This window comes from Cibotium barometz, chromosome 36 (genome assembly GCF_041138505.1).
Source record: "Cibotium barometz isolate CiBa-2024 chromosome 36, ASM4113850v1, whole genome shotgun sequence".
Lineage (NCBI taxonomy): Eukaryota > Viridiplantae > Streptophyta > Polypodiopsida > Cyatheales > Cibotiaceae > Cibotium > Cibotium barometz.
The window spans coordinates 43,331,290-43,352,182 of NC_141081.1; the positions used below are offsets into that span (position 1 = coordinate 43,331,290).

General features: G+C 40.0%; 1 protein-coding gene across 1 annotated transcript; it reads left to right on the plus strand.

Annotated features, from left to right (window-relative positions):
- Nucleotides 1-7,675: 7,675 nt before the first annotated feature.
- LOC147617917 (uncharacterized) lies at nucleotides 7,676-10,366 on the plus strand. Its single transcript, XM_086776167.1, has 2 exons — nucleotides 7,676-7,966; nucleotides 8,262-10,366. The coding sequence occupies exons 1-2, from the start codon at nucleotides 7,809-7,811 to the stop codon at nucleotides 9,739-9,741; spliced, it is 1,638 nt and encodes a 545-aa protein (XP_086632293.1). The 5' UTR covers nucleotides 7,676-7,808; the 3' UTR covers nucleotides 9,742-10,366.
- Nucleotides 10,367-20,893: the final 10,527 nt, after the last annotated feature.

The following is a 20,893-nucleotide window of genomic DNA, read 5'->3' on the forward strand; positions in this document are numbered from 1 at the left end:
CTGTTTGATTTCATTCTCTATACATGGAGATGTGATTCAAGGTAATTCGATGCGCTCGTACAATGCATCCTTGACAATGATTACACATACACTTGATCCTTTGTCCCAACCACACATCGCGATTACCGTGACGCATTGTCTCATCTCACCAGAACTGCTTGAGGAGGTTCATGACATTCTATGTTCAAAAGAGCAAATACATAATCATAATCAGTTTTTAATCAAAGTATAAAAAGTCTCTGTATCACGTGTATAACCACATGTATCTATGCATTTACCCTATGTCAAAATGCGTGTATTTGCGTTACCATACACGCGATCATACACGCAAGTGACGTTGGTCGATAGGCGGCCTTTTTTCGGTACTTTTTTTCATCGCAAAATCGCATGTATAATCGCATGTATGCCTGCGTGTACTCTGCTAGACAGTTTTTTCATGTGGAGATACACGCGATCCTGGATGGGATTTCACACGCAATACACTTCATGATGCATGATATACTTCATGATACATGATGCATACAAATGGATTCTTTTTTCAGATTCTTCATGGATCCAGGTTCTTCATTCGATCCATTTGCGTACGACACTTGGATGATGGAGATGCTAAATCATTTTAGGCGCCACCCTTGCCCAGTTGAGCTTACAGAGTATATGTATGCCCATCCTCCTCCTAGATTCCCTGGTATAGTCACCCCGCTCCCGAGTGCCCATGTCACTCCACAACCTTTTATGCCTGCTGCAAATCCAGCGAGGAGACATACCCCTTCCCAGACACACTCACGCACCCCCTCCCAGGCACCGTCACATCAGGGCTCACAGCCACCATCATGTACTCCCTCACAGCCACCGTCACGCTTAGTGTCACATCCACAGTCACGTACACAATCCCCCAGTCATGACTCCACCCACAGTACAGATGAGAGCAGACGCCGCAGTAGGGAGAGCAGACGCCGGTGTTGAGAGAGGTAGAGGGAGAGATATACTATGATGTGACCGATAGGGACGAGATAGTGATGGATGCGAGGGGGAAAGAGGTAATGGAATACATACGTGGGGTAGTATCAAACTTGTATAGAAATAGTTGTTGTTAGATGTATAGGGAAGGACGCGAATAAGGGAGATCTTAAGTAATAAAAGATCTCACCTTAAGAAACTCACGTATGATGATGGGGTAAATCAAGCTGTGGGTGGCTATCCTGCCGAGAAACCTGCCACCACTGCCCACAAACGCGAGTGGAAGGAGGCAAAGAAACAAGCAGAGCGTGGCGTATGGAGGCACAACGGATCCAGATGGAGACCATTGGATCTTCGCATTTCGGATCTGGAGGCGTCGAGTCGTGGGAGGCAGAGTTCGTAAGTATCTTGCCACCTTATTTGATTTTTTACTTAATTCATTGATGCGCTAATTGTTTTAATCTTACAAATTGTGTTGATTATGTTACAGCGGACGGGTTATGGGGAGGAAGCCCACAGCCCACGAGACTGCATATGCCCGTCTCGGCATAGCAGACGTGACACAGGGCCCTCTTCAGAACCGAGGGACGTATTTACGGACGTGCAGTTTGAGATGGCCATGAGACTGTACAGTCGACAGGTACTTGAAAACTCTAAACGAATGATTTTGGTTTATTAAATTTTGAATTACATATATATATACTTATATATGATATATTACTTGAATAGGCACAAGCTGCTCTACTGTACCTGCTGATGCTCCTGTCCCGCTGATGATCCACCCGTCGCCGCTGCTCATGCTTCTGCTGGACATGAATGATAGGGTGAGCACTACTCTTTGAACATGTATATCAATGCGAGCTCATCTGATCCTAGAGGGAGCAGCTCATCATCATCTGAGTCTGAGTAGTACTCAGACTTATAGTATCACATCCGTATTGAGGATGTGGTTGTATATATATTTTTGTAACTGAAGCCATGGGCTTTTTTAGACAAACTAATTTGATTTTGTATATATTTGTTTATATTGAAGCCATGGGCTAGTTCGACATATGGACTCCCTTGTATATATGTTTTTACATAATGAAAGCCATGGGCTTATTTCAGCACACATAAAATTTTGATAGTATTGCATTCATGTCTTTCTTGAATCGTGTATTGATAATGTTGTTCTTGAATCGTGTATTGACAATGCACAAAATGTTCTCCGCGGATGGTGCAATGCACCCAAAAAAAATCCGAGGAGTGCTATTGGGTGCTGGAATGCTGGAATAGATTTCAGGCACCAAACACCACTCTCTGGATTTTTTATTTTTGGTCTCTGTTCACGTGTATCTGCACGTAAAGTCTACCAAAGCCGCATTTATATGCACGAAAAATCTGTTAAACACGCGTGTATCGGTGTAGCAAAACTGGTAAAATGTGTGTATAAGCCCGTGTATCAATGCATGCATCATACACGCGCTTTTACACGCATGTCTATGGCCGTGATTATACACGCGCTGATACACGGGCCCGTTACTTTTTTTTCACAAGTCATTTTCCATGGCTAACAGCGCGAGTATGAGCCCAATCCCTTGTAGTGCCTTCTCTAGAGGATAACCCTTTGCAACAACAAGACTTGACAACACTACCATCAGCTCTATGCTTAAGCTTATAACCCGCTTTGTACTTATGCTCTTTTTACCATAAGGAAAATCTGTTAAACACGAAGTGTCATGTTTAAGGATGGAGTCGTACTCATCGTACATGGCCTCCATCCAATGATTATTTTTCTGTGCTTCCTCAAAGGGAACATGTTTCTCTAGCAATGAGGGCATGATCTACAAAAGAATAAGATACATGATGAGAACGTGCACATGTCGAGTAGCTAATTTGTTGTCCTCCTGCAATGTCTGTACAAGCGAATTTGAGTTTATTTTCACTTGGTAAAATGGGCTGATTTGCAACACCATTTTGAGCATTCATTTGCTCCCACATACAACTACCCAACATTACACAAAGATAGGAGTGTATTAAAGATGTTTTGTGAGCATAATTTTTTTTGTTTTTTGCTAAACTGAATTCTCAATAAAGAAGACATCTCTACTCACCAAAATCCACTTTGTGCCTAGATGGTAGAGTCTATACTCTTTGCTTTCTAAGCTATATCCCACAAAAATACATTTAACCACTTTATCATCTAGATTATTAAATTCTTGATTAGGCACAAGGGCATAAGAAAGACAACCAAAAACATGCAAATGAGCCATAGAGAGATTCCTACCATTCCAAGGTTCATAAGGGATAATTGTCTATAAGACCTTGGTGGGACATCTGTTTAGCACATAAGGAATAATTCCAAGATTCATAACTTATAAGGGATAATTATCTGCAAGACCTTGGTGGGGAATCTATTTAGCACATAAGTGTTCAGAATCATGGATCAAGTTCTTCTAATGATAATAAACTTCCTAATGAGATTCTAATCCTACTCTAATGATAACACAATTAGCATGACTAATCGAAGGTGGGTGATACCTAAGTGAACTCATGATGATGAGTGTGTGCTAATTAAATTGCACTCGTTAATTAGACTCTAGGATAGATTAACTTGGACACATAGAGAAACTTGAGATAAGTGCAAGTGATATATTTCATTGCTATAAATGGCCCCCTTTTATATGAGGAGAGTACAACAAAGCTATGATAGCTCATGTTGGATAACTTGGCTAGGTGACTTGGCAGTCTAGCATCACTCATTTCAACACCCCCCCTTGATGCTAGATTGGGTACAATTTTTAGGCTTTCACTCTTCCTCTCTCTCCCCTTGTGCTAGGCTACTTTAGCCCTTATGCTACTTTGGCAGCATTATAGCTACTTTGGCTATGAATTTCAGCTTGAGTGCATCATATGGCCTAAGAGGTTGATTACATCACACTTTTTGTAGAGGCTTCTTGCTCGTTATAATGTCTTCAACAGCTCACTTCTTGTTTTGAACTTCTTTTCTCTCTTTTTCATACTCTACTAAAGATAAGTGAAATGTGAAAATCCTAAATAAAAGGCACTAACGAAAAACTCTCTAATCCCAATGTGTGAGATTCTAATTGAATGAGAAGAACCCCTAATGTTGCATGTAAAATAAGAGAAATCTTAATCCTCCTAAACCTAATCATTTGCTAATGAGCTAAACCTAAACTAAGAAAGCTAACCTTGGCTCTAATACCATGTTTAAAATCATGGATCAAGCACTTCTAATGATAATTAACTTCCTAATGAGATGCTACTCCTACTCTAATGATAACACAATTAACATGACTAATCTAAGGTGGGTGATGCCTAAGTGAACCCATGATGATGAGTGTGTGCTAATTAAATTGCACTCAAGTTAATTAGAATCCAAGATAGATTAACTTGGACACATAGAGAAACTTGAGATAAGTGCAAGTGATATATTTCATTGCTTGAAATGACCCCCTTTTATGTGAGGAGAGAACAACAAAGCTATGATAGCTCATGTGGGATAACTTGGCTAGGTGACTTGGTGACTTGGCACTCTAGCATGACTCATTTCAAGCATCTGTTTAGCACATAAGCAGCACACATAATTTCCTATAACCAAAAAACATGAGGCAAATCCTGGCCTTTAACCATGCAACGTGCCATCTCCCATGAGATATCTATTCTTCCTCTCAACCACAAAATTTTGCTGAGGTGTATAAGGCACTGTACATTGATGTTGTATGCCTCTTTCACCCATATATACATGAAAATCCTTCAACATATACTCCCCTCCTCAATCTATATGAAGGATGCCAAATTTACATCAAGAGACATTTTTAGAGACATGATTAAAGCATCTAAAGCATGTAAAAATCTACAACTTTACCTTTAACAAATACACCTAGGTGTTTCTAGAGGCGTCATCAATAGAAATCACAAACTAGAGATATCCCCTAATGTATGTGTCCTCATGGGAACACATACATTAATGTGTATATGCTGTAATTTTTGGGTAGCCCTAACTAATCCATTTTAGAGATAGCTCCCTTTTTGACAAGACATTGAAGGGGGAGAAATAGAGGCCTCCTGCTAAGGTACTTTTTGACAAGACATTGAAGGGGGAGAAATAGAGGCCTCCTGCTAAGGTACTTTTTACAAGTATCTAAAATAACATAAGACCCGCTAATGGTGGGTGTGGCAAGAAAACCACATCCATTTCTTAAAGATGAAAACTACTTGTGGGTCCATTCCATAGGACCAAGGAGTATAGTAGACTTGTAAGCTTGTAAACTTTAACAAAGTTTCTTATTTAATTATATTTAACTAAATGTTTATAAGGACTTAATATACTATTATGTATCTTTTAGGTATATGCAGTTTGTAAATTGCATGTGATCCATGGGACCCAAGGAGTACAGTAGACAAGCTTGTAAACTTTTAGGAAGTTTCTTCTTGAAATATCTTTAGCCAAGAGTTTCATTTTATCTTTTAAACACTTAATGTACTATTATGTATCCTTCACCTCTAGATCAAAAAGTAATTTTTTTCAATTTAGATTATCTTATTTCATATGTATATTTTCAAGTATCTACCTCATGCATAAGTCATGAATGGCTTTAAAGGTAATAATAAGGAATGTCTCTAATACATCATAATAATACATTTTTAAGCCTTGAAAGAATCAAGTGTCATTTAATATATTGTTGCACCAAAATGCTTTTTCTTTTTTTGAAGTGATGATGTTCCTTGTCTACAAGTAAGCTGGAAAAAATGGACCTTATAAGATCTTTCTCCAAACAATCTTCTTCTTGTAAATTTTAAAATTTTGAATATGACAATGTGTTATCTTTGAATGTGCTTAGTGTACCATGCACTCAAAATTGCATATTTAAAAATGTAATTGCAAAACACCCTTTCATTTGTCTTGGCATGAAAATTTTGTGCATTAAAACTTTCCCATAGATTTACCTCATGGATTTTACTCGTGTGTGTGTGTGTGTGGGAAAACATATATGTATGTGCATACATGCACACACACACCCCCACACACACACACACATATATGTATGTATGTATGTGCATATATCTATAAGGTAAATCTATGGGGAAGTTTTGATGCACGAAATTTTCATGCCAAGACAAATGAAAGGGTCTTTTGTAATTACATTTTTTAATATGCAATTTTGAGTTCATGTTCTTGAAATATTATATAAGGATGTAAACTAAGCACATTCAAAGTTGAATATTACATAAGGATGTAAACTAAGCACATTCAAAGTTGAATATTACACATCATCATATTCAAAATTTTAAAATTTACAAGAATATTGTTTGGATAAATATCTTACAAGGTCCATTCCTTCCAACTTATTTGTGGACAAGGGACATGATCACTTTAAAAAATTCATTTTTCACCTTGAGGCAATGTGCGTGTGTGTGTGTGTGTGTGTGTGTGTGTGTGTGTGTGTGTACATATTTGTAAGTTACCATGTGAGTTTAGCACAAGGGTTTTTTCAAAAACAAGTTTGTGAGGGTAAAGTTATAAAAATATATTTATGTAAAGCTATAAGTTTGTATGGATAAAATAAGCCGTTTTAAAGTTTTAGAAAATACCTCTTGAATTTAGATGATGTAAGGGTTTTCTTCACTGAACACTTGAAGATATCTATTTTACACATAGTTTTAATGTCTATGAGATCCTTTATGAAAAGTTCCAAAAACCATTCACAAGAGTGAAAACTAAATTTAAATTCTCGAACCTTAATATGATCATGTACACTAAATATCTTTGTATATGCTTGTCTTACAACTTTATAGAATATTACAACAACATGCACTCAAAAAAGCATATTGAACAATGTTATGTGAAAGGCCCTTTCATGTGTCCTACATCAAATTTCACTACATAAAAATTCCCATCAACTCATTTCACACATAGTTATGAAGTATTAGTGATCTTGTAGGAAAATATTTATAAAGTAACTTATAAGAATGGCGGCATGGATTAAAAACTTTGGGGGAAAATTTGATGATGTCTTTGTGGGAGAATACCAACTAACTATTGTTGACTTTGAGGCTTGCACTCACACATAGACTAAAAGTTAGATGGGAGACCATTACAAGTGAACCGTTTTGTAATGGTGATTTTGTAATGGTGATGGAATAATGGAGGAAAATAGAGAGGTAGGTTAGGAGGAAACCATTAAACTAAGGAATCTTGGGGGTCTATTTTAAAAAGAAGAGGGAGAGGAGATATGTTTGTGGTGTTAGGTGGTAGATGCATGTGTTCTTGTGGTGATGAGATAATAGACTTGTGTGGAGAGAGAGAACTAGACTTGTGTGGAGAGAAAGAACTAGACTTGTGTGGAAAGAGAGAGAACTAGAGAGAGAGGAGAACTAGACATTTGTATGGAGAGAGAACTAGAGAGAGAGAGAGGTAGATCTTGGCTTTAGAAAGCTTAGGTGAAAGGTTGCCTCTTACTTTTCTATTGAAATTGCCACTTTTTGTCGAGAGAGAACCAACCTTGAAAAGAGGAAGGTTTTCCTACTTCATTGCCAATAAAACGTGAAACTAGGCCAATGCTTGACTTTTGGGTCGAGCTTGCTTTTCTTCTCTCGTTATCTAACCTAAAACGCTTTCTCTTTCTAACTTTCCCTTCAATCATACATCAGTGTATGCTTAGCACGCCATATGTAGCTTGCCATGAATCACGTTAAACTTGCGATTAACTAGTCAGACAGAGCAAGGTTCAGCCTCTTTAATAGAGCCTTCAATGCTTTGATGATATAAGTATGGTGTATCTGTATCACTACATGACCTCGCACATTAATCTAAGAATAGAATATTAGCTTAGGTTAATGCTGCAATAATGTCTGGGCAAGAGGAGATTGTTGAAGTGCAAGCCTTTCGCTCTTCTTCTGTGGGAACAAGACGCCCTTCTCAAGGCTCAAGCTCACCAGAAGCTGGCTCTATCGTGTTTCCAAGGTCCCGTTCTTCGACAACAATCTTACTCAGAAGTGCAAGCAGGTATAATCTTTGTGTTAAGAAGACAAAAACAAATACACAGTACGCATAATTAAGCAAGGGACTAGGTGCGGTGAGATTAGAAGACAATTGATGCGAATTGATCATGGCTTTATGGGTATAAGCTTAAATTAATCTTAATTCTAGTACACGACTGTTTAATGGTTATACACCAGCCTATGGTCCGATTGAATTACAAAATAGTGTATGATTTCCGATTGTGATTAACTTCGCCTCGAAGGGCATGATTGGTAATAAGCAGGTACTATATTAACGCCTCGACTGTTTGCATTCCTAGGGTCCTGTCCAATGCCGCCGCGGACACTGCAGAGATTAAAGAAGAGAAAGTGGTGAAGGAGGCAGGTCAAGTCGAAGGCACCGCCAATACAGCCATAGCCATTGCTAATGATGCTGCTGATACTGCAAGCTGCAATTATCCTAAGGGCAACAAGCGGCCGATTAGGGCAAATAATGACGGCAATTATGCTGGGTCAAAGGCGAGGGCGAGGCGGAGTTACATGCACGTGGGATCATCAGAGCTGGCACGGGCAGGGGTGTGGCAATGCAGTTTGGTGGAGTTCATGGGGAGTTTGGTGCTAACGTTTGTGAGTGTGGCGGCAGTGATAGCGTGTTTAAGAGCAGAGTTCGACGTCCCGCGCATTGCAGTGTCGGTGACGCAGTTCCTGATATACACAGTGTGCATATTGGCCGCAGGGCCGATATCAGGGGGCCATTTGAATCCAAGCTTCTCCTTCACGACCATGCTAACGGGCCATATCTCGCTCACAAGAGCGGTGCTCTACATAATCGCGCAGTCGGCAGGCTCTGTGTTCGGGGCCTTGTTCGTGAAGGTGGTGATCTCGGCGGACATCGCCCAAATGTATTATCTGGGCGGCTGCTTATTGAAGCAACAAGTGGTGGACAACACCACCATGATCATCTCCTCCGTCGGCGCTGATTCAGGCCCGGCCATCGTCGCAGAAATCTTCTTCACCTTCCTCCTCATCTCCGTCGCTTTCCCGTTGATTTTGGTCTGCCGCACGACAAACCGGGCTAATTTCAGTGACCCAAAACTTGTCCGCGGCGCCTTCATCACTGGCTTGCTCCTTGGCTTGCTCATCTTCGTCTCCGGAGAGCTTCTGTCTCCCGGCTACACGAGTGCCGGTATGAACCCCGCCCGCTGTTTCGGTCCGGCCGTTGCAGAAGGCGGGCCGGCCCTGTGGCAGCCTCAGTGGGTTTTCTGGCTTGGCCCATTTCTAGCCGGTTTGATCTTTGCTATCCTATACCGCATCGTCCATTATCACCCCTGCAATAAATCAAATCTATCTCATGATCCCAAAACATTATTATCACCGCAAGATACTGCAGAAACACAGGCTAAATTGCCCTTGTTGAGTTCGACCTCTCCTCCTCCACAAGCGGCAAGAATTGTATCAGAGATCGATGATCTTCATCAGCCCACCATAATTACCTCTAATGTCGAGCCATTAGGCATCAATACAGCCGAAAATCCCCCCCTTTCTACCCCTAATTCTAGTACAATTGCAAGAAGAATGGATGTTTTTCTTCATATCAAGGCGACAATGCAGAAACCAGAGACTACTGATGACACGGATGGCCCCTCTTCTTCTTCTGCTTTGTTGCTTCCAAGTGATGATCAGCAGATAATCTTAGAGCAAGGTAATCTCAGCTTAAGAAATCTAATGGAGCTTCCTTCAACCTCTTCTAGCGCAGCCGTGGTGCTTGAAAACCCTATAATGGATATGGATCATCATTAGGGCGATAATCCACCATTTAGGGCGCTAATCCACCATTAGGGCTCCCTATTTGCCAGCGTGCAGGTTGCTGTCTAACTATCGATTGAAAAATGACGATGCTCTACTCCATGGATCACTGCTTCGCTCTTTGTTGAATCCAAGTCCTGCCCACAATGATCTCCAACAAAGCTGAGGTAGTGATTTGTCTTGATTACGAGCATTAATGTGGATTTTAAGCTGGATTATGTCCGATCATCAACATCTATATGATGCATCAGCTAATTATTTGCCCAGTTGAGCTACAAAAAAAGGCATCTTCTATATGCCCAAATTCCTACCTCAATCTTAAGATAGTATTGCAAATCTTGATTAAGATTAAGCAGCAATACAAAATGCATTTCAAGTACACGCGCTGATTCGCTGCGTGTAAAACTCGAGCACACCAAATCCACAATAAATTCATTACAAGGTCACTGTTTGGAAAGGTACCAACAACACGCACCTGGGAGATTATTTGAAAGGATTTGTGGTGTCTGATGGATTCATTACCACATGTAAGCCAATTAATGCACGCATGATGATGCTGATCATCGATCAGACCTTGTATCTTACTGCCAGAAATTATCAATTTTCGTCCCCTTTTTGTAGTGGATGCCAGTGGGTTAATTATGTAGTGCAGGACGATAGGTCCGAGATTTTCCATCACGGCCCCTTCTGGATCACAGCGTGGTGGTTACAGGGCTTTTCGATTCATTCCATATACTGCTTTTGCTCAGATCGACGCTCGAGAAAGTTTCTCTCATAATTTTTTAACTATTCCAGCCACCAAAAAAAAAGCTTTTATCAATATGTAAAAATGTGAAGACAAATAGGGGCCTAAAGTGAGTGAAATTATATAAAAAAATCATTTGATACATTATATTGATAAATATTCCAATCATTGATTATTCCCAAGGAAAAGATACACCTTGTTGTGTCCATCTTTGTTACCAATTTGTATAAGTTTCTTCATAATCCAATGCATATGTCCCTGCATAATATCTTGTAACCAATCTTGATTTATGTCCTTCCACCGCTCTTGCTCTTTCTTTGTTGATTCTTGTACATAATATCTTGTGACCAAGCTTGATTTATGTCCTTCCACCACTCTTTCTTTGTTGTCTATCCACTTACAAGTGATGGCCTAACCTATGTTTGATTCTTGTGTAAGGTATTCATCTTTGCATCAATGCTTTTCCACTTCAAATCTTGTGTTACATCTTCAAAAAAATTGAATTCATCTACTTGCATTAATGTTGAAAGTGAGAAGAATGCAGGGCCGAGGGATTGAGTTTGGGCTCTCTGCAAGCAAACTTCTTCACACACACACACACACACACACACACAAAAGAGTACACAAGCATAGAAGAGAGAGATGGATGGTTAAATTTTCCACTATCGACTTCAATTCTCTAAACATAAGAGTATATGCTATAAGGAAAAGTACTCTATTAATAGAACATAGAAGGTCCTGTGTAGTGTGAACGAGACTATATAAGTTGATGCTATAACTCTAGTTACAACCAAAGTGGCTATCACACAACTATAAACTATTGGTCGCATATCCGTACTCGATATCTTAACACTCCTTCCACTCCATACGGGCCATTATCCACACCTTTTTTGACGCTTTAAAACTAACCTCAAAATTTCCAAAACGTAAAAATACACGTGGAAAAAAGCATCAAAATGGAAACATCGAAATAACCGTCGATACACGCATCGAAATAACCATGTTTTTCCACTCTTGTTTCGACGGATTTTTCCACGAATATTTTAACGACCATTTCCATGCTTATTTCGACTACTATTTTGACGCTTTTTTCGACTGCTATTTCCACTACTATTCCGACGACTATTTCGACTACTATTACGAACGATTTTTTTGACGGATGTAGGAAACTTTTAGTGCTTTTTTTGACGGATGCAAGAAACTTTCGATGTTTTTTTGACGGATGTAGGAAACTTTCGATGCTTATTTCGACGCGTGTAGGTATAAATTTTTTTTTTGGCATAATGGTGCATCCAGCTACAGTCTTGTAGCTGGATGCACCACTATGCCAAACTTATAGAGTACCAAAGGCAATTGTACTCTGATGTGAAGAACTAAGCGAATTTGTTGGAAAAGTTGGAGTGCCATAACGTTTTTGACATTACAAAGTAGGTACATTATACACAAGTGCAAACAATGGCCAAATTATATTGCAAGATGTGAAATTTACATATCAAAGACCATATTACAAGATCTCACGAGATAAGCCAAAATTGCATAAAGTAGTTGCATACAAGCTATACAAGCTCAAACAAAGATGTGAGCTAACCAAAATATGTATGTACAAGAGGAAAGACATGGACAAGGCCACTCTATGCTGAGACCTCACTCAGGTGGCAAAGCAAGTATACAAATCATAAGGTTAAGGCTTGCCGCACTTACCATATCTGCAATGCACCCCCAATTGAGATTGGTGCCTTCTCGCTCAAGCTTCTACAAAAGAAAGTACGTGTTATGGCAGCGGTGGTGAGCAATGTCCTCCTCTTCTCCCGTAATGTCCTCCTCTTCTCCCGTTGCCGGCCAGCCAACCACTTGATTCTAAAAGTACCAAAACAACAAGATAAGCATTGAAACTTACAAAGTAGAAGTGGGGGCATGGATGGGTCTACGCCCCCACATGAGCGTCTTTCCCATCTAGCACCAGAAGCACTCCATGCTTTTGCGATCATCGTGATGTCTCGACACACAGCCCACACCTGCCGATGGGAAAAAATATTACACAATTGTCAATGGCAATGTGGTTTTGGATAATGTAAGGCAAGAGATGAAGAGCCGCATCAGCGAGCTTTGCCACATTGTCTTTGCTAGTGACTTTATGACTTTATGGCCAAAGTTGGATAAAGCTAAGAAAGATAGAGTCATTAATCAAATCAAGGATGAGTACAAGCCAGCCACCATCGATAGTGATGTCATCCCCCATAAGGTGGATAAAGGACCACATGGTGGACGTAATGAAACATTGGCGGGGAGATGCGACTAGGAGAGTGAAGGCAGGGGGTGAGAAGCCTTGGTACATCAGCATCGACGTTTGGAATGAGGAGAAGAAAAAGTATGCAAGAAATCCCCAACGCTACAAGAAACAAGAGGATGCGACGAAAGCCTAAATGGAGAGCGTAGGAAGCTCTCACCTTGGAAGTGGGGACGCATTCCATATCTACTTTGTAAGTATCAACACTTATCTTGTATGTTTCATTTGATGTTATGTATACTTTGTAAGTTTCAATGCTTATCTTGTATGTTTCATTTGATGTTATGTAACCGTCTCCACCTCCACCACTCGAGCATTGTTTGCGAGTTTTGGACGAGTGACCTGAGGGAGGGGTTCTGGCGGCTCTTCGTGGGGTTTCTACAGGTGAACTAGGGTTAGCGGTGGTGGTGCCCGATGGTGTGGCCGAAGTGCTCATCCCTCTCCCAAAATATTGTTGTGCCATTGCTCTTTGCTCGAGCGTGACTTGTGCTTAAAAACCCATTAACTGGTTAGGCGACATGGCATATGGAGAGAAGGATGGAGAGTAAGTCGATGTCTTATCTGGAGTGCGAGACATGTTTGTACACACATAACAAAGCCCACATGGGCACTTGAATAAGAGCATACACATGAATAAGAGCACACATCTCACAACACACAACACACGCACATGCAACCAAGAGAGGAGAGGGGAGGGAGGACAAAGAAGGAGGCGAACCTGCTTGAGTGGTAAGGAGGTGGATAAGAGCTTGGGAGAGAGAGAGAACCTGCAAAACAAAGAGCAAAAAAAAACAAAAACATTCATTTTGTCTCAACCTTAATACACACACATCTCATAACTAAGAGGAGAGGGGAGGGAGGGCAAAGAAGGAGGCGAACCTGAAGAAGAGCTTGGGAGAGAGAGAGAACCTGCAAAACAAAGAAAAAATAAAAAACAAAAACATTCATTATCCCTCAATCCTAATATACACACGTCTCATAACCAAGAGAAGAGGGGAGGGAGGGCAAAGAAGAAGGCGAATCTGCTTGAGTGGTAAGAAGTGGAGAAGAGCTTGGGAGAGAGAGAGAGAGAAAACCTGCAAAACAAAGAAGAAAGCAAAAAACAAGAAAATTACCCCTAATTAATCACACACACAGACATTTTACAGCACATGTACATGTAACCAAGGGGAGAGCGGAGTGAGAGCAAAGGAGGCATACCTGATGAGGTAGCAAAATGCACGAGCATGAACAAAAACGTAAAAAAAAAAAGAGAGGTTTTGTTTTACTGTAAAAACCTACGCTGTCGATATATGCGTCGAAATAACCATGGAAAAAAGCATCGAAAAGTGAGTGGAAAGAAGCGTCGAGAAAATAAATTTCCCATGCTTTTTTTGACGGATATTTTGACACTTTTTTCCACACTATTTCGACGTCCTTTTCCACGGTTATTTCCACGACCTTTTTGATGCTTATTTCGATGATCGCTACTTTTCATTTAAATTCAAAATCTTTTCAGATCTTGCGCGTCCCCGACATTTCAAATTACCTATCACCGACTACCACCCTCCACAAATACTTAAGGGAGGATTCTCCTCCAAAAATAAGCATTCGTTCCCATTGCAAATCAATATGGAAGCCATGGACTATGCCACACCCTCAAATTTTGTTGATTTAGAGGAGAAGACACTTTGCCCATGTACTCGCTTGCAAATACCAAGTGGCTTGATGTCAACGAATTTGCAATGATCATACAAAAAATGGAAAATATTTTCGGCAAAGCGATTGGAACATCTAATTAGTGGCAATGCGTGCTTCAACAATGACAAACCAGTGGATATCCGGCCTAAATGATGGGTGGAGACCAACAACAGTAGCCACAAACGAGGTGATCCAACAACCCGAGGAACTTGAGGCAGATTCAGGAGCAAATACTAGCACATGACATGGATGACATGATAAATGCCTTACACGATGGAACAAAAGATCGTGGTTTGGAACACGAAGGGGTAGAAAAAATCACACGATGTGTGGAATACGCTTCCCAAGAAGAGAAAGAGCTACGCAGGCTTTCCCGTCTTCCACTATATTGTCGAGCACATGTGTCTGTTTTACGCGCTTGCCTATCCATATTAAACTTTCAATCTATTTTTGGATGGTCTGATATGAACGTATCAAAACTTTTTGTGTAAGTGATGATATCATATGCAATTAGTGAGTTATGTACCTTTATATGCATTTTCTTAGCCTGTCTATTTTGTGTAACAGCTTATTGATTAAACATCAAATACTGCCAGAAGATAATGAGATGCCAGTGGACCACCGTAGTCGAGCAAAAGCAATGTTGCACTCGATTGGCATGGACTACAACACACACCATGCTTCTCCAAATGTTTTTATTCTTTATTGACAAGAATATAACAACGCAATACAATGTCTCTTGAACGAGTTTCTTGCATGAAATTAGCCTTCACATCCCAATCAAATATTCTTTTCTTTTTATCTATTCCTTCTACTCGAATGTGATGTCCGTGTGACAAATTGCCCTAAACTTACGATACTGCAAGCACAATACATAAGTACTTTTATTGTATAAATTCACAAAAGCACAACATAAAAGTCAATGTGTAGATATCTCAAACTCTCAATGTGTAGATATCTCAAACTCACATACATGAAAATCACAACCATATGCAAGATCCTCCTCCTCATCACTTATTTATTCACCACTGCGTTTAGCTTACAGTATGGTTTGCTCCAGCCATTTATTAGAAGGAAAGTCTGGAAGAAGTGCAAGTTCTGTTGGGTACGGTAGTGTGCAGGTTGTTCAACTCCTTCTAAAACTCAAACGAGCTTAGTCCCTTTCAGCCTTCACCAAGTTATATCTCTCAATCCATTTCTCCATATAGCATGTGAGTTTAAGATGTAAAATTTATTGATCTTCTCACACAATGCTACATCCATTGTTCTCACAAGGCCTTTTCCTTGTAGCTCTTCTCCAACTAGTCGATCATCTTCTTCTTGTGTCCATAATCTTGGCATATCGGGATCAGACGTACTGAGAAATTCAGTTATATATACAAGTGATTCTTGAACAATCCATCCTGCTGCCATACTACCTTCAAGGACGAACTCTTGACGAACAAATCCTTTAAGTGTCTTCATAAATCGCTCCAAGAAAAACATCCACCGGCTATGGACAACCCCAGCCACAGCAACTTCATCAACCACATGAACTAGTAAGTGCAATTGAATGGTTAAAATACTTATTGGAAAGTATTTCTCAGCCATTGTAATAGCCTCGATGGAGTTTAACCATGCTGCTTTCAATGTGTCTCTACTAATCTCTTTCCTTGATATCTAATGCACCACTGCATCAATTTTGTAAATTGTTGCTCTAATGTCATCGTTGAGGCAATCCTTGATGGCTATAGGAAGCACGAATTGCAAGAATTTGTGCGCCAATCATGACTCTTGAAGCCACTAAGCTTATCGTCTTTTGTAAATGCTCCCTTCAAGCAATGCATGCATCCTGTAGGGGTACGAAACTCACTAATGCACTTCTTTACACGCCGTTGCTCTTCCTTTGTCATGACCCAAGGTGCTTTTGGTAGCTTCACCTTCCCATCTAGTCTATTTTGGGCCCATAAGTGTTGCATGCATTGAGCCTCTTGTAAATCATCTCGTTGTGCCTTGCTCTCCTTTTCTCCTGTGATGGTTTTACAAAGCACCTTGGCTATATTCTTGAAAATGTGCATTAGGTCAAGAAGATGGTTCACTAGAAGGTCATTCCAGTATGAAGTTGATGGAAAATGGATAGACGCTTCATTCCTGGAGGTGTGTAGGTTGGATCTAGCTCCCAGGTCCTCCAATCACTGCTCTTCCATATGCGAGGAGACCTCCCTAGAAATCCCTCACGTAAAGGATAGTCCACTAGGAGATACTTCTTGTGACCCTCGTATACTATCTTCTTCATAGACTTTGAGTACCGAGCCTTAAGTTGTGGCCCACATAGTGGACATCCATTATGCTCTGACACTAAAAGCCCTGTAGAATATCAAAAAAGATTGTAGCAAGTAAGTTTGGATGACAATCATGACTTAACATAATATGTTAACAAGCTACAGTATTACCTGAGCACTCTCCATAGCCAGGCCATTGGCCAATCATGCATAGTCCACATAAGTATTCCTCTCAATGTTAGCGCACATTGTCCAAACCTCTTGGAAATATCATGAACTTAAATTCCCTCCCATAGAACACGAAGCTCTTCAACTAAAGGGACTAAATACACATCTATGTTCTTCACCTTGTACTTTCCAGGAGCTATCAAACTTTTTTTATCACTAGCCATGGTGGAAGATTATAGTTAACTAGACAAACAGGCCATATACTCCATGATGAACTTCACAGACCAAATGGATTCACTCCATCCATCGCTAGTCCGAGCTGAATATGGCGAGCCTCCTCCTGAAAGGCTACCCACTTCTCTTCAAAACACCATATTGGGGAATATGGGAATTTCTCACAAGTTTGGGACACGTGGTCAAAAGTTTGGATTAACCATAACTTGAACACCACTAATCCAAAATGAGCGCTTTATAGCTCTTTAGATTCCATTTTTCAAGCGCTTTCCAACGATAGGTCATATGATAGGGTTTTGAGAAACTTACAAACATGTTATCCATGTCCCCTTTTTTAAGTATTCAAAAATGGAAATTGGGAAATTCCCAAATTCACTAATATGGTGTTTCAATGTGCTTCCATGTAGGGGAATCTGCGGGCACACGCATAACACCATCCGTGGACCTAATGTTATGGTGCCAAGTCATCAATCCTATAATGGATTTGCACTTGAACATTGTTTTAATCCGAGGGATGATGGGAAAGTGTCATAAAACTGTTTTTGGTGCCCTTTCTCCTTGCACATCTTGTATATGGCAATATTGAAGTACTCCTCCTCATCACTAAGGTGCAATTAAGAAAGTGCCTTGTTTTACAATGAAATTAAACTTCATCAATCAACTTGCTCGTCTCCTCAGCGAGATCCATGGCCCCAAATAAATCTATTTCTAGAAATACTCCATCATTGTTGTCAATTGGTGGAACCGATTGTCTTGTAGTAGTAGAAGGTAATTCATCCATGTCGTCATCCTCTTCTAGCTCTAGCATGAGAGATGTCGATGCATCATGATCATACTCAGCTTGAATCTCTTCTTCTTCTGGATTATCTCTAGTGTCTGTTTCTCATTCAAGATGTATTTGCTCAATGAGTACACCTTCATTCGATCCTAATCTAGTGTGAGGCTCACCTACTTCTTTCTCAACTATTATATCTTCTTCTTATTGTTCAATAGGTGCTAGTGGTGTATGCTCAACCATCACATGATCTGGAGGGAGTTCCTCAGCATCATCTGGCAAACAAACAACTGCTATTTTCACCTCTTCAAATATTTATTTTTCACGTGGATTTATTTGGATCACAAACAACCATTTATGATCTATCAGGTCTTCCACAAAGATGACTTGCTCACAGTGCTCTGGTAGCACAAATGTGTTCCTTTGGTTAGTCCATATCTTTGTGCAGTCTACTTGAAGAAATCCACACTTGTCTTTGCGTACAGTTACTTGCGCCCCTTGAGTTACCAACTTGAACCATTTCACATAAAAAATGAACATATCAAACTTTCTGAATCCAACCTTGATAATATCTTGGATTGTTTCACAATAATCTTAGCATTTATTCTCCTTCAGATAGCGTGATGGAAGTCCTACCCTCCTCTCTTTCTCTCTCTCTCTCTCTCTCTCTCTCTCTCTCTCTCTCTCTCTCTCTCTCTCTCTCTCTCTCTCATAGACATATATGCTTGCAAAGAGGTAGAAAGAGAAAGCTAAAACACACCCTAGGGTGGGAACTAGCAAATATTATATATAAATTTAAATTTTAAAAAAAAATAATTTTTCGACGCATATTTCAATGCTTATTTCCACGCATATTTCGACGTCTATTTTGATGACGCAACCATGCATGGAAACTAAGCATCGAAAAACAGTGACTCTCTTGTAGTGTTTGAGAAGATGTCAACCGCCTAATCCCATGCTAACGTAAATAAAATCCACATGATTATCTAGTAGAACCTTTTCCCTCACAAAATAAAAATGCACCTCAATGTGCTTTTGTTAACCCCATTTTGGGCTTAACAAAGACACTCCCTGCTACACATGGGAGTAGCCAAATAAGTGTTATGTAAATGAAACTCTAAAGGTTATATATATTATGAAAAAAACTCGCAAATAACAAAGCTTGATAGATTAGGTTTAATTTTGGGTGTCCAAGTGTAAATAATGGCCAGTTATATATAAGTAATTTCCTCATCATGAAAAAAGGACAAGTGTAAATAATGGCCAGTTATATATAAGTAATTTCCTCATCATGAAAAATGGACAATCCTCCTTTGTGCCAATTGAGTTATGCTTGTCTACTCACTCTTATCTTGTTGAGAGAGAGAGAGAGAGAGAGAGTTGAGAGTAGAGTGTATGAATCTTGTTACATGTACCTCTTGCTCATTATGTAAGAGTGAGTGATAGTGAGAGAGGAGAGTCCTTGTAGGGAGGTGAAGCATCTTCCTGGTGGTGATAAAAAGGAGGAGAACATAGGACCTTTGAGATAACAACTTGGAGGCTAAGAATCCCGAGCTGGAAGCAAGGTAAGTACTCTAGCAATGGTTGTTGCTTATTCCACATTTGCTGGAATGGTAGAGTTCTTTTCTGAGGTTGAGAATAAGCCATATGATATTTGTTGTCATGTTGATGAGGAGCCAATATTGCTTATTCTAACTCATTTGAGTTCTCTACTCCTCTCTTACATGTTTAACAACTATTATTTCTAGTTTTGTTAAAGTTTGCAAAAGTCATGTGTGGATAAGGTTTCTTCATAGTGGTGAGATGTGTGAAAAAATACATCTTTTGTGTTGTTTTTGGTGAAAGGAGTGGTGTGCGCGGGTACTTAAGAAGCTTGCAGGAAGGCAGACAAATCACCTTGGTTTCAGTTTCTTGATTTCTTGGCACTGCTTTTTCACATGAAAGACTAGTGTGTGAGCTTTTGCCTCTTTTAAAAAAATCATCAAAACAAAAAACATATTGTTGTTTGATCCATTTTAAGAAATTGATTATCTCAGATTTTGTTAGAATGTTCAAACTACACTTTTTGAGTAGGAAAAATTAAGATTTGAACCATTAAAATGAAAATCTCAGACACCTTCTAGTCTTTCATGGCTACAAGTATTTCATGCCCGCCCCCATGAAAAACCACAAAATTTCATGTCAATAATACCCTCAAAAATCATGCTATAAAATGCAAGATTACTTGGCCAAAAATAAAAAACCTTCGCGAGAATCTTATCCTCCTATTTATAAAATATTTTAACATGAAATAATAGAGTTTTTAATTACCATGAAGATGACAGAAAATGCAGTGGAGATGAAGAAAAGATCTGAAAACACAAGAGCAAGTGCACTGCAAAAAAACACAGCAATAGAGAGGGAGAGAAAGAGGCATGTAACTCTGATATATACACAAGAAAATCTCGAAGACTGAATACAATCTGTGTGGGAGCTAAGGGCCATTTTATATGGCCCCTATGAGCCAGTCGGCCAGCACAAAAAGCAGCCAACAACAGCCATAAGGCTCATGACCTGCTCCACCATCAGTTGGCCAGCATACAGAGAGGGTCGGGGAGCAATAGAACCAGTTGGCCATGTTAGAGAAAAAAGTCCAGTAGTTGGCCAGCACAGAGAGGTAGCTGACATGCACAAGATAGCCTCCCACACCTAGTAAAAAAAGAGAAAAAATGGGAAACAATATGGAGAGTGGGGAGAAATGAGAAAACACCTAAATCGAGCGAGCACACCCACAACAGAGGCCCTCGTGTAAATATACAGATAGGAGATGGCTACTAACACCCCCTCTCAGCTCCTGGATGTGGAACCAACCCCAGTGAGCTGGAGTGCCGTCAGAGCAAAGCCTGAGATAGAGACTTCATGAAGAGGTCCAATGCACTATCCTCCGTTGAACAGAACTCTAGCAAGATGTCAAACGATCTTTTCATGAACAAAATGCCTCTGGATGACCGTGGTTC

Coding starts and splice junctions, on each gene's coding strand:
- LOC147617917 (XM_086776167.1), top strand. CDS start 7,809: ATGTCTGGGCAAGAGGAGATTGTTGAAGTGCAAGCCTTTCGCTCTTCT. Junction 7,967..8,261: donor TTACTCAGAAGTGCAAGCAG/GTATAATCTTTG, acceptor TTGCATTCCTAG/GGTCCTGTCCAATGCCGCCG.